The 26651-nt window shown below is 43.3% G+C and overlaps 2 protein-coding genes across 9 annotated transcripts in view; both read right to left on the bottom strand.

The window, feature by feature from the left end:
- ankrd27 (ankyrin repeat domain 27 (VPS9 domain)) overlaps positions 1–18700 on the bottom strand; it is a 30768-nt gene extending 12068 nt beyond the window's left edge. For 4 of the 7 annotated variants that reach the window (XM_061774943.1, XM_061774946.1, XM_061774945.1 and 1 more), the window contains exons 1-11: positions 18543–18700; positions 15312–15434; positions 8188–8298; positions 7763–8092; positions 4882–4941; positions 4043–4096; positions 3328–3393; positions 3174–3250; positions 1288–1409; positions 278–356; positions 68–200 (exon numbers count right to left, since the gene is read on the bottom strand). In XM_061774943.1, the coding sequence (XP_061630927.1) occupies positions 68–200; positions 278–356; positions 1288–1409; positions 3174–3250; positions 3328–3393; positions 4043–4096; positions 4882–4941; positions 7763–8092; positions 8188–8298; positions 15312–15413 (1134 nt within the window). In that variant the 5' untranslated portion in view covers positions 15414–15434; positions 18543–18700. Of the gene's footprint in view, positions 1–67; positions 201–277; positions 357–1287; positions 1410–3173; positions 3251–3327; positions 3394–4023; positions 4097–4881; positions 4942–7762; positions 8093–8187; positions 8299–13335; positions 13445–15311; positions 15435–18542 lie in introns of those variants that run through there. The other 3 variants (XM_061774944.1, XM_061774948.1, XM_061774949.1) reach the window with 3 other exon arrangements.
- An 820-nt stretch (positions 18701–19520) lies between these two features.
- Positions 19521–26640, bottom strand: znf277 (zinc finger protein 277). 2 transcript variants are annotated; one of them, XM_061774957.1, is made up of 12 exons: positions 26502–26640; positions 25194–25434; positions 25012–25100; positions 24865–24947; positions 24652–24743; positions 23418–23528; positions 23211–23343; positions 21428–21495; positions 21264–21360; positions 20426–20468; positions 20170–20344; positions 19521–19913 (listed from the first exon to the last, which is right to left on the bottom strand). In XM_061774957.1, the coding sequence occupies exons 1-12, from the start codon at positions 26527–26529 to the stop codon at positions 19727–19729; spliced, it is 1347 nt and encodes a 448-aa protein (XP_061630941.1). In that variant the 5' UTR covers positions 26530–26640; the 3' UTR covers positions 19521–19726. The 2 variants fall into 2 exon arrangements, with proteins under 2 accessions (XP_061630941.1, XP_061630940.1); XM_061774956.1 differs by having other exon boundaries at positions 20170–20324.
- Between the last annotated feature and the right edge of the window lie 11 nt (positions 26641–26651).

Below are 26651 nucleotides of genomic sequence, written 5' to 3'. Positions count from 1 at the left end.
GTGTGTGTATGTGTGTGAGCGTGCGCCCGCGTTTGTGTCCGAGCGTGTGTACGTGCGGGCCGCGCACCGAGAGCGCACGCCGCAGCTTTCCCAGGCTGACGAACTCGACGGCCGCCTCCAAGGTGCTCAGGCAGTAGCTCAGCTCGTCTTTGCTGGACTGACTGAAGCAGAAGTTCTTCATGTAGCTCAGGTTGGCCATCCTGCAAACACACGCAGACAAAGTTCATGCACTATATGTGTGTGTGTGGTCCAGGTATCACGCGACCTCACTCCTCACCAGTTGGGGATTTCCATCTTGACCAGCAGGTAGAGGATGACGGACAGCAGGTCGTCGGCGCACACCGCTTCTATACTGACTGCCAAACACACACGCACGCACGCACATGACATCATCATCAACACGCACACACACACATCCGCAAATAACAATCACGAGCAGAAAAACACAAGCACACACAACAACAAATGACAACCACACACATACACACACACACACTTGGGTGGGGGGATTTGGGTGTTAGGCAGTCGTGCCTGGCAACAACAACTCATGCAAAAAAAAAAAAAAAAAAAATGCTCACACAAACACAACCACCAACAAACACGAGAAAAATGCACACAACGAGCACAACCGCACACAACAGTCACACACATTTGCTAAAAACAATAAATTTGATCAGTTTGAACATTAAATATCTTGTCTTTGTAGTGTATTCAATAGAATAGAGGTTGAACATGATTTGCAAATCACTGTATTCTGTTTTTATTTATGTTTAACACAACGTCCCAACTTCGTTGGAAGTGGGTTGTCAATGTAGTGCGTTACTAGCCACCTCTGGGCTTGAATAAGTAGTTTGCATCACAACTGACAACATGTCAGTTGTGCAACTCACACCATTTCTATGTCTTTACCGTTATAAAAAGAAGTACATTTCAGTGGGCCACCACCATTTGCTCCATTAATAAGGATTGCCTTTACTATGAATGCCGAAGAAGAACAACTTTTTGAAAATGGGGCTCCACCAAAGTGGTATGAAAAAATTGAAGAGAAAATATAAGTGTCTTTACTGTTATTGGTCAAGTGAAAAAAATGACCCATTCATTGGCCAGTGGCAGGAAACGTTTGGATTCGGGTTGACAAATGTAAATGGTTAAAAAGTGCGCTTGAGGTCTGTGACACGTGCGATGTGGCACATGTTTGCCTCCACAGGCGCACGTTTGCCACCACGGCGCACATTTGCCGCCACGGAGCACGTTTGCCGCCACGGCGCACATTTGCCGCCACGCTACCTGCGGAGGAGGGCGTGCGGGTGGCGGTCAAAGCCGCTCTGCGCAGGCAAAGCAGCTTGAGGAGGGGCGACGTCTGCTGGTTGAGTTGACTCAGCTCCCATTTGGCGCGAGACAAGTTGATGCTGAAAGCGCAAGGAGGACAAAAAAAACAGTTAGCATCTCCGCCGGCCAGGAGTGCGGTCTTGTGACACCGCTGGAACAACTTAACGCCTTCGCGCTGACGATGATATTCAGCACAGAGTGGCTGAAACTGGACCGTGACCATGACACGGGTCGACTCCTGAAAAAATATATACACATTCATTTGTTGCGTTGCTATTTTTTGTTTACGTACGGCACTTTGTGCTGCATTTTCATATATACGTCAAGTTTTATTGATTAATGTTACAGCCTTATTCCAAAATAGATTATAAATGGATTTGCTCACTCTCAAAATTAAAAACAACACCTCATATTGACAATTTAATTTTTTTTTTTTCAGATTTTTGCAAACGTATATACAGTGGGTACAGACGCGGGTCACCGGGGCCCCCCTCTGGAGCCAGGCCTGGAGGTGGGGCTCGAAGGCGAGCGCCAGGTGGCCGGGCCTGCACCAATGGGGCACAGCCCGAAAGGGTAACGTGGGTCCCCCTTCCAGCGGGCTCACCACCTGTGGGAGGGGCCATAGGGGTCGGGTGCATTGCGAGCTGTGCGGTGGCCGAAGGCAGGGACCTTGGCGATCCGATCCCCGGCTACAGAAGGTGGCTATTGGGACGTGGAATGTCACCTCTCTGGCAGGGAAGGAGCCCGAGCTGGTGTGCGAGGTTGAGATCCGCCCGGAGTTCCTAAAGGCTCTGGATGTTGTGGGGCTGTCCTGGTTGACACGCCTCTGCAACATCGCGTGGACATCGGGGACAGTTCCTCTGGATTGGCAGACTGGGGTGGTGGTCCCCCTTTTTAAGGGTGTGTTCCAACTACAGGGGGGATCACACTCCTCAGCCTCCCTGTGTGGAGGCTGAGGAGTGTGTTTTGTGGACTTGGAGAAGCCGTTCGACCGTGTCCCTCAGGGGGTCCTGTGGGGGGTGCTTCGGGAGTATGGGGTACCGAACCTCCTGATATGGGCTTTTCGGTCCCTGTACGACCAGTGTCAGAGTTTGGTCCGCATTGCCGGCAGTAAGTCGGACTCGTTTCCGGTGAGGGTTGGACTCCGCCAAGGCTGGCCTTTGTAACCGATTCTGTTCATAACTTTTATGGACAGAATTTCTAGCCGCAGCCGAGGCGTATACGGGGTCCGGTTTGGTGGCCTCAGTATTGCATCTCTGCTTTTCGGAAAAGGGTGGCGTGCCCTCTCCGGGTCGGGGGTTAGGGAGCTCCTGCCCCAAGTGGAGGAGTTCAAGTATCTTGGGGTCTTGTTCAGTGAGTGAGGGAAGAATGGAACGTGAGATCGACAGGCGGATCGGTGCGGCGCCTGCAGCGATGCGGACTTTGTATCGGTCCGTTGTGGTAAAGAAGGAGCTAAGCCGAAAGGCGAAGCTCTCGATTTACTGGTATTAGCTGTGGATCGTGACCAAAATAACAAGATCGCGGATACAAGCGGCCGAAATGAGTTATTATCTCGGCTCGACAAAAATGCATGTACAAGGCCTATCACACCCTTTCTGGATGATGTCGGTTTGAGCTTCAAATAATGAAGAAAAAAGTGCTCTGGTTTAGTTTGTATTTTTGTCTTTGTTCTCCCCATAGAGAAGTCATGAATCCAAGAAACGTTTGTTTTCTAGCATGCGTCTTACTTTTTACCGGAATTGCCATTAAAGGCAGACGACAAGAGGATGAAAAAAGAAAGAATATTTTTCGGTTGAGCACTCAGAAGTGCGAGTGTTCGTGAAGGCACCACAGGCTCCACCCACCTGAAGTGCGCCTTGACGCCCACGTCTTTGTGCTGCAGGTCGTGAAGACTCCTGGTCATCTTGTTGAAGGCGGCGTCCTGTCAGACACACGCGAGAACAAAGAGTCAGGCGGCCATCTTGCACCGCATCGCCACCGGCGTTAGGCTCCGCCCACCTGGCTGGCTTCCAGCGTTCCCACCAGGTTGAAGATCAGAGAGTGGATGCCGTGATGGACGTACACCTGCCGCGGTAAACACAGCGCTCGCCTGTCACCGAGCGGCTCATTTGTATATCATTTGATCAATAACGGTAAAGACAAGGCACACTGTATTTCCTTCGGAAAATCAATTCATTTGATTGATATTTGAATTATTGGCACTTGCTATCCCTCAAAAGGTCATAATTGTTTCTAAGGAAAAAAATATTTTTAAAGTAATATTTTTCAAACTTATGACCCCAAAATGTCTTGAACGTTAGGTGTCCCAAATGAAGTTTGATGATTTGCAACAATAATGAGTAGTTAGGATCATTTATGCACTTGTATCCGCAGAGTTTGAAGTGCAATACATGTCAGTTGAGCAACACACACCATTTTTTAGGAAGCTGTTTACAGCGTATGTCTTTACTGTTATGTACATTTGTCTTTAGCATTATAAAAAGAAGTTTGTTGATTTCAGTGGGACACCACCATTTGCTGTGCCAATCAGGAATGTCTAACTTTTTTAAATATAGGAACTTTAAGCTTGACTTTTTTTTTCCGCATGGAGGACGTTTACCCATAGAAAGCAATGCGGCAACAAAACATTGTTAAATTACAATTTCTTACCGTTACCGTTAGTGATCCAATTACATGAAAATGAGACAAACACACTTTGCTTTGTCTTCATTACCTCCACCGCTTGTTTCAGTAGACTCATTTGGACCTCCTGCTTGGCCAGGACCTTCTGAACACAGCACGAGAACATCATGAGAAGTCGTCGCAAGCTTGTGGAAACCTCATCGCAACATTGTGGCAGCTCATCTGAATGTCGTGAGAAAATCATCGTGCGTCATGACACCATCATCGAACGTCATCGGAACTTTGAGAGACCGCCATGTAGGACCTCACAAGAACTTCATGAGAGAAGATCAAGGCCATGAGTGCAAATCTGAATGTTGTAAGTTTGCGAGAATATCATGAGGATGTCATGAGAACTCCCGAGGATGTGGAATGAAGACGACTACATCGTGTGAACGTCACGAGAACATCGTGAGAACTTATGGGAATGTTGTGGGAACGTCACGCGGACGTCATCAGAAGATCGTGATGGCGTCATGCGGGACGTCATCGTGAGAAGTCATGCTGCGAGAATTCTCAAGAATGTCGTGATTTCAAGGGGATGTGGACGATGAGGACGACGAGGACGATAACGTTATGTGAGAATATCACCTGAGCGTCATGAGAACATCCTGACAAGTTAACGGAACATAACGCGAACGTTCTGAGAACGGAAGCGTGATCTCGCGAAGATCCAGTTTGTAGCCACACGATCTTCAAGCTGGAGGCGGAGACCATTACAATAACGATAAGATGATGATGATGATGATGATGATGATGCCACACATGATTTTTAGCACATAAATCAGGAGCGCAATGTAACTTGTTTGTGTGGTGTCCCAAGGTTACCATGGCGACAGCACGACGTGTCGCCACGGAGATGATGATTGTCACGGATGTTTCGGTACTCACCGGGCGAGCGTCTCGCAGCACACACTGAAGACACCGCGTGTACAGGCCGTGGGCCGAGTCCTGACACCACAAACACATCATCAGGTTGACAAAAAACCTCATGTGACACAAAGGACAATTGCGCGATATGGACAACATTTATAGCCCAATAACAATATATATCGTCATATTTTTTCCTTAAAATTACAAGAAATTAATGGCAATTTTCTGTGATCTTTTCTCCATTTATTTATAAAATACATATTTAATATAGACCACACAATTAAATAAATAAAAATATTATTCAAACTAAAACAAAACAAATACCCAGTGGCCAAATTACTACCATTCAATATATTTGGTAGTACAACCCAAATTCCTATGAAGTTGGGGCGTTGTGTTAAACATCAATAAAAACAGAATACAATGATTTGCAAATCATGTCCAACCTACATTTAATTGAATACACTACAAAGACACGATATTTAATGTTCAAACTGATCAACTTGATTGTTTTTAGCAAATAATCATAAACTTAGAATTTTGATGGCTGCAACAACTTCCAAAAAAGCTGGCAAAAAAAACACCTGTTTGGAACATCCCACAGGTGAACAGGCTCATTGGGAACAGGTGGGTGCCATGATTGGGTAGAAAAGGAGGTCCGACGAGTCCACATTTCAAATTGTTTTTTGGAAAGTTGATCAGTTTGAACATTAAATATCTTGTCATAGTAGTGTATTCAATTAAATGTAGGTTGAACATGATTGGCAAATCATTGTATTCTGTTTTTAATTTGTTTAACACAACGTCCCAACTTCATTGGAATTGGGGTTGTATATATATATATATATATATATATATATATATATATATATATATATATATATATAAAACTACACCATCTGATCGGCCTTATCGGTATCAGCCGATATTTAGCATTTTATGCTGATCGGCTTTAATGTCACCAATCATTGATCGGCTCTGCAAAAGACATTTACGCCGCGTCGGCATCGTGCACAGTATATTTGAATCCAAAAGCTAGTTTATTTTTAGCCTTGTCGCGTGCCTTTTGACGTAAAAAAACATGTCGGTGGTATGGGACAGACAACACGTAATGCCCGGATCAGACTACAAGACAAATTTGCTCTTTCATGATTGCAGATGTCAGACTGCTGCAATAATATCTTGTATTCCGATACCACCGCATCCGTTTTTTACGATCATTGGGCTTTATCTTGTCAACTCAAATGCAACCGGATACACTCGTTACCGTGGCGACGACAACAAGAGCACATATACATATACATACATATATACATATATATATACATATATATATATATATATATATATATACATATATATATATATATATATATACACACATATATATATATATATATATATATATACATACATATATATATATATATACACATATATATATATATATATATATATACACATATATATATATATATATATATATACATATATATATATATATACATATATATATATATATACATATATACATATATATATATATATATATATATATATATACATATATATATATATATACATATATATATATATATATATATATACATATATATATATATACATATATATATATATACATATATATATATATATATATATATATACATATATATATATATATATATATATATACATATATATATATATATATATATATATATATATATATACACACACACACACACACACACATGTATATGTATATATATACACATGCAATATTAGTCATTCGAACTGCTCTAAGTGTTAGAGGACTCTGCATCTTTTTGCACAATTGTCAAAAAAAATAATAATAATAAAATGTACCGGCATTACCAGATAACTAGCAACCCTTTACTGCTCAGTGACTGTTTTTTTTTGTCAATGCCTTTCTGTCTCCAAAGTGTTCTGTAAATTGACTCTGTTGTCGTACTAGAGCGGCTCCAACTACCGCAGACAAATTCCTTCTGATATATATATATATATATATATATATATATATATACACAAACATATATATATAAATACATGTGTATTTATCACACACGTATATATACACACGTGTGTGTGTATGTATATATATATATATATATATATATACACACGTATATACACACACACACATATACATCATCCCCATGTCACGTGATATAGTTACGGCATGCGAGTTGGGCTACGTACACACTGCAGGTTAATTCCGGTGCTTTTGTCCTGATGTGACATCTGATTTCTTCATGTCAATGCGAACAGTACCAATGCATTTTTTTCAAATCCGACCCAGGCCTCTTTCTTATGTGGAAATAAATCGGATATGTAGCCGATGCGAGTGCTGACTGGACGCACAGGTCACGCTCATCCGACCTATACATCATCAAAAGGCGACAAACTGACACACCACAACACGGTGACGAAGGAGCAGTAAACCGTTTGTGGCTAAAAAATAAGATGCTATAAATAAGAACACAAAATCCTTGAAATTGCCACAAATGCGTCAAGACTGAGAGCGACACGAGGGCCAGATTTAGTTCCATTAAACACACGGCGCATCGGGAACTCGCGTTTCGTGCGCATGTGTGCCACTTCACAGACACATTCCGTTCACATTACAAGTTGCATTTGTTTTTTTTGTAACATGAACGACTACATGAAAATACCAATTGGGCATCATAACCGGCAGGTGACGATATAACGACACGGTGACATACTGTACACGTGGTGTGACATAATCCGCATCATGTCACATAGCAACGTGTCATGTGATATGTCTGCACCTCGTATCGTCACATTGTACAGCCAAGTGGCGTGACATATCAACACGTCACGTGACAGATCAGCCTCAAGAGTAAGTGTGTCCTACTATGTGGTGCCTGAGTCCCTTCCTGTCGTGCTCGTTGAAGGCCTGGCAGAAGTTGACGATGACTTTGTCCAGCTTGTGGCAGTGGGGGCCCAGGAACTCCTTGACCTCTTCCAAGTTCCTGAGGTGGTAAACCGCCTCTGGCGCCCTCGCCGGCGCCCCCGTCGCCACCGCCGGTCCCTGCTCGGCCGCTTCCACGGGCCCGGAGATGCACAGGATGCTGTAGCTCTCCTCCCTCGCGTTGTAGAAGGTTTCCTCAAACAGGATGGGGACCGACACCAGGGGCGGCGGGCGGGACCCCAACAGGATCTGCCTGTCCTGGATCCGGACCTCCTGCACGGAAAGCACGCAAGACGTTGAGGATTGGACGTGGACTCAACTACAGTATATACACTACAGTATATAGCACGTAATATAAAAATGCCAACCCTTCCATCTGCTGTCCGGTATCCGTCCTCCACAGGCTGAAGCACGTAGCTGTCAAAGTGAAGTTCCGACACCATAATGCCATCTAGACTTCCACAGCACGGAACCAGAACCTGCGCACACAGTGATGAGCTAATAAGAGCTGGCTGCCGATTTTGTAGCTATAAGCAGTACAATAAACAAGCCATTGGAGCGAGCTACATACAGATCAATGCAGCTCCTGGTACATTTAAGGCGAGAAACATTTCAATCAACCAGCTGGCTTCATCTCTCCCAACCGTATATAATGTGAGCATACGTGCGCCACGCTGTCACGTTTCTATTTGCAATGTTCGGGCAAAGGGTTCCATAATTGCAAGCTGACGGGAAACGGCAAATGTCCCACCGTGATTTTTTTTATTCCCAGCTGGAGAAATTGGGTGGAACGGTTGTGCTTAAAATGGATTTTCTCACTTTGAGACTGCATACAAATTCGACATACCAGCACGTTGGCATTAACGGGATGGCCGCGTTCATCTGGCTTGAATCCAAAATGTTCCCACATCGGGACGGTGGTGTTAGGCTTTTGGAATTAATTCCATTTATGCCACTCAACTTTCTGGAATTGTGCAGCTCGTCGTCAGAAAACTTAGCTCTGTGGACGCTAGTGCCCGCATTTGAAAAGCACGCGCATGCACACGCGCACACACTGGCACGAACATTCACAGAGACACACGCGTACACACGCGTGCACACGCACGCACGCAGCCAATCAGAGAGACGGTGGGAGGGGTCTATATAAGGAACAAACAACAAGCTAATATTTCCAGTTGTGTAGATATCGAGGGTAAAATAAACACGCTAATGTGGATAGTTGCTGTTTTGTGGCTATATATAATACAATCAACAACCAATGTTGCTAGCTTTGCGGGTCTATTCAGAATAGACTTTATCGGGCTGATCGGTATCGGCCGATATTTAGCATTTTATGCTGATCGTCTGATCGGCTTTAATGTCATAATTCGCCGATCCGATCAGCAAAAGACATTTACTCCGCGTCGCCATCGTGCACAGTATATTTGAATCCAAAAGCTAGTTTATTTTTAGCCTTGTCGTGCGTCTTTTGACGTAGTATTTGAAATATCTGACGACCAATAAAACATGTCGGCGGTGTGGAACAGGCAACACGTAATGCCCTGATCAGACTACAAGACAAATTTTGCTCTTTCACGATTGCACTATGTCCGACTACTGCAATAAAATTTTGGATTCCGATACCACCGCATCCCATTTTTTACCATCATTGGGCTTTATCTTGTCAACTCAAATGCGACCGGATACACGCGTTACCGTGGCGACGACAACAAGAGTGGAGCGCGCCGACTTTGTATTATAAGGACAAAATGGGGAAAAACGTGTGTTGGTGGTCACTTGTGCTCTGAACAGGAGAGGACGTTCGTTTAAGGCTCACTTGAGGTATGTTCACGTACTTTGAATACGATACGGCTCGCATGCAGGCAACAACACGTTATGTAGCCTAGCAAGCTAGTGGTACCACGAAGGGTTGGACGTAAACATACCGCCGCTCTGTCGAATCATGCTCTTAAAGTTTCAGTGTGGGTGAAGTCATTTAATTGAAAATAAAGTAATTTAATTACAGTAAGTTAGCACCCATTATTTCTGTCATGTTGTAATGTTGGTTTGACCTGATTAGAATACACAATGTGACTAGAGCAGTGATTTGCAACCTTTATGGAGCCAAGGAACATATTTTACAATTGGAAACTCTCACGACACAAAAATGTCACAAAAAGTGGATTACTGTATGTACTTCCTGCCATCTAATAGAAGACCATTCATTTGTTCTGTCTGTCACTATGCCTCACTGGCATAAATAGAGGAACAAAGATACATTATTTATTGTCAATATAATTTTTGGAGCAATTAAGTACACAAGTATATACGATATATGAACAGGTCATTTAAATCGACAACATTCCTCCATCTTGTGATCGGATCGCTGATCGGCCCCAAAAATCCTGAGCGTGTAAAGCCTAATTCAGAACCCTAAATAAGCTAAAGGCAGCTTTGCGAAACGGCCAGCCTGTGGATAGCATCAAAAGAAAGCTAAATGCAACTCGATTCCTGGGGCCCACGGTGATAAACATGGTGCTTATGTGGCACATGACTGTCATATTGCCAAGGTTGTTGTGCAAATCCATTCAGGTTTTTTGCAAAATTTACTGTTCGTGGAAATGACTTTTTCCTGGCAAGCAGTCCACTGTGAAATGAGAATAAATCATCGTTGTCATAATTAGTTGTGTTAATCCTAAAACGGGGACAACAAACGCGGCTTCTCCGATCATGGGACGGCTTTGGTGACACGCCCACTTGTTCTTTCAAGCGCAAGCCAGCCTTGCCACATCAGAAGTACAACCAAGCGACATTGGGATCTTATCACCGCTTCACAGCAGCTAATTGGATTTGTTTACACAAGCAGACAGCTGGCTGAGCTCAAGTCTTCAAAGCATGCGGGGAAATGAGGACAGCCAATGTGTCCGCGAATTCACTAACGTTCAAGCTTGCAGCAACACAGCGGCTGACAACAACATGGTCTGAGTGCCTTGCTCATGGGAAGTTTTAAAGGAGACATTTGGTTCTGGTATCTTAACTCTATTTATTATTCATGTCAACCATCCATTTTCTTCCTTGCACGTGCCCAAAACTCCATCCAAACAAGATGCCTGAGCTATACGATATTGCTAAAAGTACTGGCTCACCTGCCTTGACTCAGATATGAATTGAAGTGACATCCCATTCTTAATCCATAGGGTTTAATATGATATCTGCAGTTATAACAGCTTAAACTGTTCTGGGAAGGGTTTTCCACAAGTTTTAGCAGTGTATTTATGGGAATTTAAGACCATTTTTCCAGAAGCGCATTTGTGAGGTTACACACTGATTTTGGACGAGAAGGCCTGGCTCTCAGTCTCTACAGAGACTAATTCATCCAGACGTGTTCTATAGGGTTGAGATCAGGACTCTGTGCCGGTCAGTCAAGTTCATCCACGACAATCTCTCTCATCCGTGTCTTTATAAACCTTGATGTGTGCACAGTCATGTTGGAAGGGGAAGGGTCATCTCCCAACTGCTCCCACATTATTAAACATTGGCCTCTGAGCTCCAGTAAAAGGAACTCTGAATTCTTCAGCAAACCAAGAGATTTTGAGCAGTCAAACAGTTTGGGGATGACCAACATGTCTGTGCACCAGTGCACAAAGCAAGGTCCATAAGGACATGGATGAGACAATTTAGTATGGATGAACTTGACTGGCTTGCGCAGAGTCCTGACCTCAACCCGAAAGAGCACCTTTGGTTTTTATTTGGAGTGGAGACTGAGAGCCAGGCCTTCTCGTCCAACATCAGTGCGCGACCTCACAAATATGCTCCTGGCAAAAATGAGTAACTCCTAAACCCTGTTGAAAGCCTCCCCACTAGAGTTGAAGCTGTTACAGCTGCAAAGGGTAGACCAACATCATATGAAACTATATGGATTCAGAATGGGATATCACTTCAAATCATGTTAGTCAAGGCAAGTGGGCGAATACTTTTGGCAATATAGTGCACCTCATCTGGCTTGTCTCAACTCCGAGCCTCTCCCAGATGGCCAGGCCTCTCACCCGATCTCTAACGGAGACCCGGCGGAGACCCTTTGGAAGAAACTCATTTGGGCCACTTGTACCCGTGAGTTTGTTCTTTCAGTCACGAAGCATCATAGCTCGTGACCCTAATAGGTGAGGTAGCAACTAGGGCTGAATGATTTTAGAAAAAATTCATTGCAATTCTTCCGGGAGATGTTGCAATTTCGATGTGATTCAAAATTTTCTTCAACTCAAGCTTCGGTGCAATATTCACTGTGTACAATAACATTTACAAATGCAACATACCATCAAAACATTCAAAGCTATTACTCTCATAATGCCAGGACACTAAAAAGGCTTTGTGAGGTAGTAGTCCTTTTTCAAGGTTTTTAAATTTGTCCAATAAAGGAATAACTACCATATCAATTTGAGCGCTTGCTGTCATACATATATAAACATGTAATTATCTTCTGAAATATCATGTGTTCATTATACATAATGTAAGATCATACAGTGCCGTGAAAAAGTATTTTTCCCCTTCTCAAATTCTTATATTTTTGCATAGTTTCCCCACTACAATGTTTAAGACCATCAAACAAATACAAATAGACAAATATGACCCAAGTGAACTTAAAATGCTGTTTTTAAATGAAAAAAATATATTCAGTTACCTGGCCCTGTGTGAAAAAGTAATTACCCCCCTTTTTAAATCATTAATTAACGGTGGCTAATCACAATCTTTGGTTCATTTTCACTGATCTTTTCACTGATCACACCCAAGCCTGATTACTTCCAGACCTGTTTAATCAAAAAAATCACTTCAACAGAATCTGTCCCGATAAAATCAAGTTGGACAAAAGATCTAAAAAAGCTGCAACAAAATGACACAATCCAAATAAAATCCAGAGCAGTCGAGAAATAAAGTAGTTGACATCTATCAGTCTGGAAAGGGTTACAAAAGCAGTTTCTAAAGCTTTAAGATTCCAGCGAACCATAGGGAGAGCCATTATCCTCACATGGAGAAAACATGGAACGGTGGTGAACCTTCCCAGGAGTGGCCGGCCTACAACGATTACCCCAAGAGAACAGCAATTACTCCACAAAGAGGCCACAAAGGAACTCAGGACAACTTCATAAGAACTGCAGGGCTCCCTTGCCTCAGTAAGGTCAGACTTCATGACACAACGAGGAGGAGGAGACTAGGTAAAAATGGCATAGAAGGCCAAAACCACTGCTGACCAAAAATAATATAGAGGCTCATCCTACTTTGCAAAAAAAAAAAAAAATAATATTAATGATTCCCAAGTCTTTTGGGAGAATATTATATGGAGTGACGAGGTGAAAGTTCAGCTTTTTGGGAGGTGTGTGTCTCGTCACATCTGGCGTAAATGTAGCAAAGCATTACAGAAAAAGAACCTCATAGCAACAGTCAAACATGGTGGTGGTAGTGTGATGGACTTGGGCTGCTTTGCTCCTTCAGGACCTGGACAACTTGCTGTGATTGATGGAACCATGAATTCTTCTCCTTACCAGAAAATCCTGAAGGAGAATGTTCAGCCATCAGTTTGTGACCTCAAGCTGAAGCGTACTTGGGTTCTGCAGCAGGATAACGGTCCAAAACACACCAGCAAGTCAACTTCTGAATGAAAAAAACAAAATGAAGGTTTTGGAGTGCCCTAGTCAAGTCCGTTCATGGTCAAAGACCCTACATTTTTGCTGAATTCAAACAATTCTGCAAGAGAGAGTGGGCCAAAATAAGAAAGACTCCTTGCCAGTTCTAGAAAACGCTTGATTGCAGTTGTTTCTTATGACGATCGCCGAACCAGTTCTTAGGTTTAGGGCGCCATTACTTTTTCAACATAGGGCCAGATAACTTTGAATATTTTTTTTTTCCTTAATCAATAAAATCCCCATTTAAAAACAGTTTTATCGCAGAGACGTACGTGACACAATGCGCTTACGTCACAGAAGCTTGGTAAGTAGAATGCGGAAGTGAAGTTATTTGGTTGAAGGAGCGGGAAGACAGCGGAAAGATGTGACGCGACGCCGAATTGAGAAAAGAAAAAAAGACAGAAAGTGGCGAACGTGTGGGAGCATTTCATCGTGAAATGCAAGGCGAGCACCCGTTCGCAGCGTCTTCTCTACGCCGAAGACGCTGCGTCTTGGGACCAGAGAGATGAAGGTGAAATCACCATCGCGCAAATTAGCAAGATGAATGTTTGTGTACCTTACCAGCATAACAATCGAACACACTATATACAGTACGAGCCTTCATATGTCGGGGGACAAACGCTGTATTTGGCAACTGATTCAGTGCGGCCGCCATTCATGTTTACATGTGCGAGGTGCATTCAGCGACACTCCGTAAATGGGAGAGAAGGTGTTCTTTGTTTGGAAAATTCTTATTTGTATCAGAATGCTTTTGTTAAAACACTTTACGATCACACTGTCATAATATGGAATTTGTTTTGCAATATAAGACTAGATCAAATATTTTCTTAATATGGTCAGCCAGAGCTGCGAGGAATGGAAAGTTATCAATGTCCTTCCACCATCGTTCCTGTCATACCGTGTTGCGTGTTTTTGTTTGCAAATTCAGGACAACAGCGCTATTTTAGTTTTAATTCCTCATTTTAAAAAAGACCATTCAAGTAACAAATTTTTCCTCATGTTTATAAAATTGTAGGGTGAACGCTGCAGCCGGCTACTAGTGTGGACTGAATGGGTGGCAACACTGAGGTAATGAAATGACAGTATTTAAGGGGAAAAGCCTGTCAGGAACATATTGAACAAAAACAAAAAAAGAACTATGAACAAGTTTGTTTTTGGACCTGTGAACGTAGTTCAAAATGTTGAATTATGAACTATGAACTGAACAAGTTCATTTTTGGAACTGGACTGAACTTTGAACTATTTTGGGTTGAAAATGAATTTTCCCAACACTGTCGATGAACTTAGTTCAAAATGTTGAATTATGAACTATGAACTGAACAAGTTCATTTTTGGAACTGGACTGAACTTTGAACTATTTTGGGTTGAAAATGAATTTTCCCAACACTGTCGAGGACTCCAAGAATACAGTTACAGAATATTACATAAGCTGACTTGGAAATGTAATTGCTTACAATTACAAGTTAGAGTGTTGAAAACGTAATAGTAGTGTAACTATTCCATTATTTTCTCAAAGTAATACAACTATGCTTGTGTATGTGTTCACTGTGATGGGTAAAATGCAGAGAACAAATTTCGTGTGCATGCATGCATGCATGTTCATGACAATAAAAGGCGATTCTTCTGATTCTTCATCAACTAATTACATTTTGATTACCCGTGGGGAACCGTTACCGCCATTATTCATGGATGACATTTTATTGTGACAACCCTGGAAAAAACACAAAAAAAAAAAGTGCAAGACCACTGCAAGATTAAATGAAAGACAAGAAAAAAGGGGGAACTTGAAAGGTCGCACTTTGTGGCCCGTGCCGTTTATGACGAGAAGTTCTTACGATGCCGTGCAGCTGGGCCACGCGGTCGCACAGGTCCGGCCTGAGCTTTTCCAGGGCCACGAAGAACGGGTTCTTGGCGATGTTCTCGTCGTACGCCGCCATGGGGGGCTGGAAGTGCGCCGCCTGAGGGAGGAAATCATTGCAGGGTCACGTTTAAAGACAGATGCGTCTTGTTTCTAGGGAAGACGGTCGTCACTCCGGTTCATTGTCAGGAAACTCGACACACTTCTGCTGGTTTCTTTCGCCAACATTTTACACTGGCTAACTAATATTTGACAGTGACGTGTTAACCGTTTTTGTTTTTTTTTAACCATAGGTACAGTACATTTTAGCTAATATTTTACCATAGTTATGTTGTAACTAAGCACATCTGCCTCACAGGTCTGAGGTTGCGGGCTCCAATCCGGCCTGGCCTGTGTGGAGTTGACATGTTCTCCCCGTGCCTGCGTTGCTTTTCTCCGGGCACTCCGGTTTCCTCGCGCATTCCAAAACACGCATGGTCGATTCATTGATGACACTTAAGTTGCCCGTAAGTGCGAATGTGAGCGCGAATGGTTGTTTGTTTGTATGTGCCCTGCGATTGGCTGGCGACCGGTTCAGGGTGTACACCGGCTCTCGCCCGACGCCCACGACTCGCGTGAGGAGAAGCGCTATGGAAAATAAATGAATGAATGTAGTCACTAACATTCATGTACAGTTATGTTTTACTAACTTTTTGGCTAATATTTCGCGTCGCTATCTTTTAGCTAACATTTTAGCATATGTTTTAACAATTGTTTTGGCTCACATTTTAACATGGTGAAGCATTAACTAACATTTTCAATTTTACCATATTTATTTTTTCAACAACAACAAAATTAGCTGGCATTTTAGTGGATTTATATTTTAACATTTCAGCATTGTTGTTGAAAGTAGCATTTTTTAAAAGTCAGCTTATAGTTATGACTTAACTAAAATATATTTAGCTAATATTTTCACATAGTTGCATTTTAACTCACCATTCAAGCAGTTATGCTTTAGCTTAAATATTTTTATTTATATATGTAATATATATTTTTGGGTTAACATATGAGTGTAGTTTTGTTTTGACTGATTCTTTAGTAAGATTTGAGCTTATTTAAACAAAGATGCAACAAAAGCCTTAGAAGCACTGGCAAAGCAACACACGCACAATAATTGAATCAAAGGATTTTTCCACGTTTCGGCAACAAGAAGAGGAAGCAGGAAACGGGTAGTCAACCGAAGTGAGACTTGACAACAAAGGTAGACGCCAACGTCGATTCACTCACCGGCGCACGCACTTTTACACACTCTCTGGCGCAGTGTGGCGGCTGAATGGCGCCGCTTCCTGCTCCTCAATGAGGTGCAAGCGTGGAATGAGGTCACGTGACGCCCCCCCCCCCCCCCCCCCCCCCCGGCGTGGAATGTCCCCCCCCCCTCGTGACGCGGACGCGCTCACACCAGCCGTGACGTCAGTGAATGCCGCGTGACCTCACAGGAGGCCAGATGTGGCCTTCAAATAAAACCCCACTAAAATAAATAAATAAATAAATAATAATAATTATATATATATATTTATATATATATATATAAATTTTTAAAAAATCACAATTTCCAGTTTGGATTATTTTCTGCCTTTGCTTTTGGAAAAAGCAAATGACAATGAAATTATTCAAAACAAGTTTTGCTTTGTGCATGTTTTTATTTTGCGTCTGGCATTTGCTTTATTCCTCTTGAGACCAAGCGCTTGCAAACTGTTTTCTTTTCAGCATTAACTTGCATCAATTTACACAGTAATAAATATATATTTCTTTGAAGAGAATGTAAGTATTCCAGACGTTCCCGATCACCCAAAGTCACAAAATAGAATAGAATGAAAGTAGTAAAATCCAACTTTTTTACTATCACGATTAAATTGTGATAATTCCCTTTCAAATTCTGTCAGCTGTCGATGAATTGACTTTATTGATCGTCACTTTCATTCGATTACTAAATCTAATAGACTGCTGCATGCTCACTACCTTCCTTAAAGACTTGACTGATTGATTGAATTTGTCGAATTGAGAACGGGGACACGCTCCAAGAGTGACAGGTAGCGTGCTGCGGGACCATTTTCACTTCTTGTACAACTTGATGAAACTTTCACCCAATACTTTGCACTACAAAGTTTCGTGATGGTGACAGTTTAAGCCAGGAACAGATTGTTTCTGACTGGTTTAAGTCATCTAAACATTTAAAGATGACTTGAACGAGTTACGAACAATTCAATACATTTTATGATCAGGTACATTGAATTGTTCCACAAAGAAACCAACTACACCGAGGAACAATTCAATCTCCAAACATTTATGTTTAAGGAATGTGCGAGGAAAATTCTCATCTGTTGGATAAATAACTAATAATTAAATCATGTACCTGTCAAACTAAGGTTAGGCGCCACACCAATATAGATTCAAATCCAAAATATGAGACACTGGTACAGGTGTGTATCTCTAATATAGAGTGGTGCCTTGAGATGTCATTTGTTTCGTGACCATACTCTTACCTCAAAACCCTCGTATCTCAAAACATATTTCCCCATTAAAATGAATGGAAATGCAATTAATCCGTTGCAGTCCCCAAAAAAAACACTGCAGCGTTTTAATACAATTAACAGTATATATTGGAAAATAGAACATAATAGAAGAAAATTTTAAGATATTAACCGGTTTTATGTCCTTCTCTCTCACACATATATGTATGCATATGCACACATATACGTATATATATTTAGAACATACACACACGTGACTGTGGATATTTTCTTCGATTGGTATATCTGTATATATGCATATTATTTGCTTGTCTAAGCGTGGACCTCGAATGTGTAAAGAAAAAAAAAAAAAAAAAGAAAAAAAAAGCGAATTGGTCTGACTAGCATTATGATCGTTCAGGGCTAACAAGAAGACAACGGAGCTTGTTGAGAGCTGAACAGGTGCAATAAAGGCTGTAAAAGACGACGCGGAGGTGCTTTGTCGTGTCGTGTGTTGTTGTTGTTGTTGTGTTGCTGTGTTGTGACTCAGCCAATCCCGAGCGGGCCCGGAAGTGTGCACAATTAGCAGCTACAAACAAAAACAGCCGTCGCTAGCATCCGGCAGCTAAGCGTCTAATGTTAGCAGACTGCCGGACGTCGAGGATGGGCTGGAAGACGACAGGCCACGAAAGAAAGAAAAGAGCGAATGTTGTCACTACCTTTGGTCGCCGCGTCCTCGGCTCATCTGGCACGGCTCACAGCTCCGTTAGCAGCCGCTTAGCTCACTGGCGGCTAACGCTCTCCCGTCACGTCGGGTGGCAGCCATTATCGTGATCACGCTCAAGAACAAAAAACATGACACTGGAGAAACAGCACCCTCTATCGGCCTTACACGAGCGCTACAAGTCCCCTTCAAGATATAAAGAGATCTCTAGTTGGGCTCTGGACAGCCAAAGCTGAATTCAAAGATATCTGCGACCGGGGACCGGGCGGCAATTGGGTCGGGACAACTCCCGAAGGCCGAAGCTGGCCCCGCCTTTCTTTTTATTGATGAATTCCGATATCATTTCCGACACAACAACCAATACAAGTTGATTTATCAGCCAAAGCCGTGGACGAGCGTCCCGGCCGCAGTCGCTCGCCAATTTCGTCCGCAGCGCAATTCAGGCGGCAGAGGGACAAGCAGGGCCGTTGCTAGGCATGAAGCTCCACCGGGGCGCAGGCCCCCGACTGCAACAGTATATCCCCTTCCTCTCACACGCACACCCCTCTGCTACAGCTTTACCAAAACTCATACTCGAGATCTTGATAACAATTATGACCACATTGAACATGGCAGCAAAAGCTACTATATATGACAAACAACAGAAAGGCAGAACTCTCAGTTGCTTTATTATTTCAGCATTAAAGCGTGCTGCCTATTTTTCACTTTTGCAAGTCACTCAATCACCTGCCTGGGAAAAACCTTTCAAAAGTTCTGAATATAGTAGAAGTTTTTTTGTTTTTTTAATGTTACAACCTAACAGAGAAACCTAGAAAAGTCCTACTTTGATTTTTGTACTTAAAAGTACCTTGCGGAAGAAAAAAGAAGAGAGCATACGATATTTAGTGCGTTTGTTTGAATATGTTTGTGCAAGTGAACAAGTGTGTGCCAATTAAAACACTGAGATCTTTACGCAATGATTAATGAACAGCCATTCGCAGTAACAACAATCATTTATGTTCACATTTAACGTAACATTTAGGAAATGGCTGGTGCAGAAGGCTTCACCGTGCCTTCCGTAACGAGATGATCTTCACGCGTGTGCCATCGAGAGCCAGCACACCACCAGGTGACAAAGTTCGCATGCAAAATTGTGAGACAAATATCAATCCATTTATTGATTGCGACGTGATGATGTCATCAAAGAGCCACGTCTGTCGTGGCGCCGGAAGGTGCGCGTGAGCGTCGTGTGGCGTTTTCCAGCGGGTTCTGCTCGCCGACGACAGGGACGCGGTCTCCTGCCGATCGCCCGCCGTCGCTCTCCTCGCCGTCGCTGTCGGGCAGCGCGCACAGCAGGGCGTCGTTCTCGTAGGTGGGGAAGTAGTACCTGAGGGGGTCACGCCGCACAAAATAATATTACATATAAATGATATATATGTATTTAACTTTTGTCCTAAGTCAGCAGCCCGAAAGAAATCCAAATTTTAGCAAGTTCAAACCAAACTATCACGTCAACAACCCGTAGCCAAGCTCATTAGCAGCTTCGTCACGCAACCAATGGAACTGCTAAGACAAAGGCGCACACACAGGCCACCTCACGTCCGGGCCCCTCAAGGCGGCCCCACGGCGGCGGCGCCACTCACTGCGGTTGGTTCCAAGCGGCGGCGGGCGGCAGCGTCGTGGCGTGCCGGCGCTCCCGCAGATGTGTAAGGACGTCGACTCGGCAGCGGAACTGGTCCCGGCAGGCGTGGCAGCGGTTCTGATGGATCTGGCGCCGGATGAAGTTGACCAGCTTCACCTGTTGGTAGAAGCTCAGGTCTGACCGGGAAAGACCGCCGGCACGTTTAGACACGGGAGCGCAAGGCGGATTGTGGGTGGCGGAGTGTGTGACGGACTTACTGAGCTCGGCCCTCAGATGCTGCAGATCGAAGTCGTGAACTTTCTGGAGAAAACAAACAGGAAGTCAGCACGTGGACAAAAGTATTGCCGCGCAGTGGAGAAAATGTGGCGTTTGGACAAAAGTGCCCACAGGACGTGAAAAGTGAAGAAAAATGTGGTGGCTTCCTTTCCAGGAAGGCGCTGTACCTTTTGGAAAACGAGCCCTCAAGCTATTTATTGCCGCTTCCCGTTTCGCATTTACTCTCAAACTAAACATCAACTGAACAGGACTCTCAGACATATATTCTTTATCCTCTGCATACAACGACTAATGTTAGTGCCGTACAGATGAGCGGAGAGATGTCTCATAGAACAGTGCACGTCTGCCTTATACTGCCCCGAGGTGGCCAAGGTGGGCACACCAGAAGGAGCAGCACATTGGCCATTCAATTGATGCAATCTGACAAAAACTGTTTTCGTCTATTTCGTGATGTCATTAATGCATGTTTTGTGGAGCTTAGACCAAAGTAGACAAGCAAGTATCAAAAGTACAGAAAATGTGGCATTTGTACAAACGTATTGGGGCGTGTACATGAAGTGAAAATGTGAAGCGTTTTGGGACATCAGCAGGTAAGATAAACTTGAAGATTAAGATAACTTGTATTAGTCCCACAACGGGGATATTTGCAGCTAGTGGAAAAAGTGGAACGTGCACAAAAGTTTGGGAAGAAAATGCGAAAGTTACAACAAAAGTCCACACACACAAACCAAGGAAGGGAAATGAGTCAGCTTCCACCCTTCCGTCCGGTAAAGTTTTCTACAAGGTTGGAGTTTGCCCGCGTGGACGAGCGACAAATACCTTCATGTGAGCGTAGATGTCGTCCGCGGTGTCGCGCCGAAGGTCACAGAACAAGCAGACGGCCGCGACGGGACGAGCGCGCCACTCGGACCAGTCGCTGCGGAGACAGAAGCGCACCCGCGTCAGACGAGCGCCTGACGCCTGGCGCCGGCTTGTCCGCTTACTCGTCTTTGTCGTCCGGCAGCTCGCGGTCGTCCTCTCTCTGCACTTCCTCCCAGGTCTTCCCCAGTTCCTGGCGGCAGGAAGTCACATGATTCCGCATTTTCAATGGCCTCCGCATATTCAAATCATAAAATCAGACGTGGCCCGCATCAAAAAAATACTGGAAAAAGTTCAACTGTTGAAAGTTAGCACACTTTTCTATTTAAATCTTTGTTAAATGTAGGCCTGCAGCCAAGGATTACTTTAACAATCAACGATTCCTTTGATTATTTTTTCACTTAATGGATGAACCAGTAAAAAAAACAACAACAAACTTGCAGTGCAGAAAATGCATCAACATAATTTGATTATGATTCCGTTTCTGGTGAGGTTTGTAACATTCGTCAGATAATCGGCAAAAACGCTAACGATTGTTTTCCAAAGCCAAAGCAGATGGTTGCAAATGTTTTATTTCGAACGAACACAAAGATAATCGTTGGCGGAGGGCGTCAGAAGCTAAAATTTGGCCAATTTGAAGTTACAGTACAACAATTTGATTGTCAAAATAGTTGTTGATCAAGTTGAGAATGGATTAACTGTTGATTAATTGATTGTTGCTCCTCTGGTTAAATATTTTGAAAAAAGTAGCACTTTTTTTATTTACAACATCAAGTTTGAATGTCACGAGATATTCAACTATTGTTTGCAATCTATTTATTTTTTATTTTTTTTTACATTACACCGTTAACATTTTGCTTTGCCACCGATAACACCAAGCTGAGATTTAGGCAAATTGGAAACTGTTTTCCGCAGGTGTGAATGTTTGCCTATCTCTACGCTTTGATTGGCTGCCAACCAACATCCTGTTTCGTTGGCGGTCCTTGAATGCACCTCGGGCAAAAAGTCAAAACCTGTTTCTGCTTTTCTCCCATTGCATCTCCTAACACTTGCCCGTATACGCTACCTTGCTGTTCAGGTTTGCCTGAGTCCCGTAACATTTGGAAATATACGTCAATGCTGAGTTTAATGACGTGAAGTGCAAACGCGCAAAATCTGATCTGGCAGCGTGATCTTATTTCTCTTGAAAACATCTTACCGTGTTTATTTTAGGAAACTTTTGACTTTTTTCCAAAATTTTCAGTTAGACAAAAAAATGGTTTTAAGATACAAGGTCTTATTTTAAGAATCACATCAAGTCAAGTAATACTACAGTGGAATCTGGCTTCACGAGCAATCCAGTTTATGAGCAATTTTCTTTCAGGAAAAATGACTGTTTTATTTTTGCTTTACAAAGTCTCCGAACGTTGTGCTTTTTCCTCACGCCGCATAAACACGATTTGCTCCGTCCGTGCTTCAGGTATGTTTGTTTTTGCCTAAAATGGCCGCCACATCCCACAATACAACGCAAAAGTCGCACTGCATTGTGGGAGGTGGCGGCCGTTTAGGATTAGCCGTAACCACGGTGAACGTAAACATTACTGTTCCGAACAGACTTTAAGACACTGCGCCGTCCATTGACAGATCTTTCCCCCTTTTTTTTTTTTTTTTTTAAAGGTACAAAACGTCTCGCTTTTAATATTTCTTGACTTGCCTTAAGAAGGTCATTTTTGATTGCCCATGTGTGATGTCACACCAGCTCGTGCTCTGGTGTTATTGGGGTTACTCTGCGAGGTATTACTTCTGATGAGGCTCATGTGATTTTGTGTGGAATCACTGAACTACCGAATGCAGTTGTTCATGCAACGTTATCGGGTTCACGATTGACGTACGGCGGATAACAACGCAGGCGCGGTGACGTGACGTTACCAGGTAGTTGATGATGTAGAAGCGGTCGTATTGTCGGTTGCTGGGGTTGATGCGGCGGTGCGCTTTCTTCCTCATGTGATCCTTCAGCGTCATTTTGTCCTTGAATGTCTTCTCGCAGTACAGACACTGCAGGCTGACACCGCAACAACACGATTACACCGTGACGTCGTCATCCCAATGAAAAGTACGACGAGCGTGTCGACGGACTTGTCCACTTTGCTCTGCAGCGTGTCCAGGAGCTCGTTACAGTAGACGATGTTGTCGGGAAGCCCGACGCTGAACGCGTGCTCGCGAGCCATGTGGTTCAGAAGGTCGGCCCTGAGAACAAGTCATGGCGTCGTCATTGTGTCAGGAGCATTCCAAATCATGAGTGTTTCTAATCTTTTGGCAGGCACGTCCACAAATGTTTATGTCATTTCATTAGTTTTATTTTGAAGCCGTGGAGAATTCAAACTAAGCTTCTGTTTCTTCTTGTTCAAAACCTTGGAATACGGTCATCTTTGATGGCTCAGCGGTGACATCTAGTGTGAAGCAAAAGACACTGAAGACATTTCGTTCTCACGGGTGTTTCTCGCATTTGCCCGTGCCGGGAGGAAGTGGGTTATGGTTTTGTCTAATGTGGAAGTAGTTTGCACATAGAGTAAGCCCCCCGCCATCGCTGGTCTTACAAACTTGCTCAATCGTCACTTTGCCAGATCATTGCACTATTTTAAACCGCTCTAATTTGCTTGAGGACTCTGCATCATTTGCACAATTGCCATTATAAAAGTGCATAAAATAAACGACAATATCGTTTGTCGTGATAGTTGTTTGGGAAAATATACGGTGCTAAAAAAATTGACTGGCCTAAACACAAATAATAGACTGAGAGAGAGCGCAAGAGCAATGGAGAACAAAAATATTGAACAAACAGCATCAAAAAATAGAGTAACAGCTGTAATAAAAATCTGCAATATAGTGGGACCCGGCAAGCAAGAACTGTAATACAGCAGAGGATTACTGTATCTGTATTCCGTGATAAAAGGTTGCAGGGACTCATTGTTCCCAGGTTGGGTCTCATTGTTTCCATGACAGGTGCATCCCGGGAATCACATAGTCTCAAGTGTAAAATGATCTATGCAATGCACATTTTGCTGCTCATTCCGGTGTGTTTATTGAGACATCTCAATACCAACTCCTGCTCATCAGCACGGCACCAATATTAGTCGTTCTTCGCAGAGGATAAAGATTATATGCCTGTGACTATTGTTATATTGTCTCCATGTGTATCCCGCAACACCGTTTGAGTTCAGATACAAGTTGCTTTAAAAGGTACCGACAAGTGACACATAGATGCTGATTGTTAGCCTGTGTGGCTACGGTGTGATTGTTTCAAGTACACAATTGTCTTTGTTTTAGGTCGAGTTTGACATTCGGATGCGTCGGGTGACGGACGTCTGACCTGTTCCCGGCGAACTCGTCATTGCAGAACATGCACACGCGGCGGAAGCCGCGGTCGTCTCGCTCCTTCTGCTGCTGCTCCAGCGCCTCCTCCTGAGGACGCAGACGGTCAGGAATAATCATGCGCTCAGAGAAGAGGAGAAGCCAAAATGCGTCATCAATGAGACAGAGGAACCACAGAAGAAGCAGAAATGGAGGAGGCAAAACACCTCACCAGACGCTTTTGCTGGAGCTTCTCTCGCAGGGCGCGGTCTTCAGGAAGGACGTCGCACAGCAGGAAGTAACGCTCCTGTTTTTCTGAAAGATGGTGCGACGTTCATGCGATGTCACGCACCCAAATGCACTCGTTTGGGGGACTCACCCACGGGCCCGGTGGAGTTGGTCTTGATCTCACTGCAGAAATCAGTGATGGGCTGTTCCAAGAAGCGGCCTTTCCAGTACAGCAGATACCTGCGTGTAGGGAAATGATGGAAATATGAAACGTTAAATATACTGCGTGCCTATTTCTATTACGTCCGTGTGAGACTTGCGTGTAACCTTTACTTTGGAAGGTCTGCGACGAGTTTGACATCAGCAATGACCAAGTTGTGCTGCAGCAGGAGATGTTTGAGGAGGACGTCCTCCTGCGTCGCAGGCAGTGACTCCGGGCAGAAGAGACACGACAGCGTCTCTGCTCCGCCGCGACATGAACTGGGACGGTGAGAGTCCGGATCGCCGGGATCGCCGGGAGGAGGAGGATTAGGCTGCTCTGGGAAACACAGCGGCTCCAGGATATGGTCCACACCTGAGATCATATGGTGGAAAATTACTGCTTTGCACTTATAAAATGTGTGTATTCTCTTCTGTTATTTATAACATCAGATAAATTCTGATCCGGTGTAGGGACAAAAAAGGTGGCCTTGTTCCTGTCTGGTTCTCGCTCTCTGATATTGTACGCTCACTTTACTGTGAAACAAAGCAAGAGGTCTATGTTTGGAGATGGGCACCAGTTGCATAAGGCAGAAGATAACTGCCTGTTCGTGTATGTATATTTGACCTCGCTAACGAAAAATAGTCAAGCACTTCTTCGCGGTCGCCAACCTATTCCTTGGAACCAAGTTTTTATTTAATTCCATTTCCACTCTTGTCATTTTCCCCGTGACACCTAAGACTTTTTTCTAGTTATCTATCCAGGAAGGGCACCTGAGAACAGATTCTCATTTGCAATGCTGACTTGGCCGCAGACAGCAGAGCAAAAAAGGCTAAATGAAAGCTAGCACAAATACTTGTTCAACAAATTGTATAATGTCATATAGTAGGTATGTTACTAAATCCAGACAAGCCGCCATTGTCTTTCCATTTTTTTTGTGATGAATTTTGGTCTCGTGAATTTAGCAAAGGACCACCAAAATCATGTTTTCTCATTGTTTCGCAAAAGGTTATATGCGATATATTAATAATATTTATATAAAATAATAAATAATATAAACTATAGATATAATATAATCAATCATCTATCCAATAATATCGTCAAGTTTGACATTCAGGTATTTTGAAATTTTAGTAACATTCCTAGATGTAGGTAGATAATGAGTTAGCAAAGAAAGCTGCCCATATTCGCTATTGTTAACACATACTATCATGATATAGTTCAAAAACATAACCCTTTGTCCCTCAATCTAGTTTTGGAAACGCGAAACAGTTCTCTTTTCCTTGCACTAGCAGCTGAAGACGCCACAAACGGAAAGGTTGTAGGTGTCTCTGGTTCTTTTACCAGCCGACTCTCTCACGAGTTGACTGTCTTCTAATAAAACCTCACGAAGGATCGAAAAGAAGCTGAAAATGACAAAATTGCTTAAAAATTGAACAAACCATCTCCGCTCCTGTCGCTGGCAGCCATCTTACTGCGTGCGCCACATAGCCAAAACAGCTCCGAATTGACAAGTCAGTGGCCGAAGAATCCACACGCTTTAGACGTCAACCGACTGCCAGGCTCTCAAATGAAATCGATATCATCAGTAT

This window comes from Phyllopteryx taeniolatus, chromosome 5 (genome assembly GCF_024500385.1).
Source record: "Phyllopteryx taeniolatus isolate TA_2022b chromosome 5, UOR_Ptae_1.2, whole genome shotgun sequence".
In the NCBI taxonomy this organism is placed as follows: Eukaryota; Metazoa; Chordata; class Actinopteri; order Syngnathiformes; family Syngnathidae; genus Phyllopteryx; species Phyllopteryx taeniolatus.
Note: the sequence above shows the minus strand (reverse complement) of the source record. Positions and strands in the feature narration are given on the sequence as shown.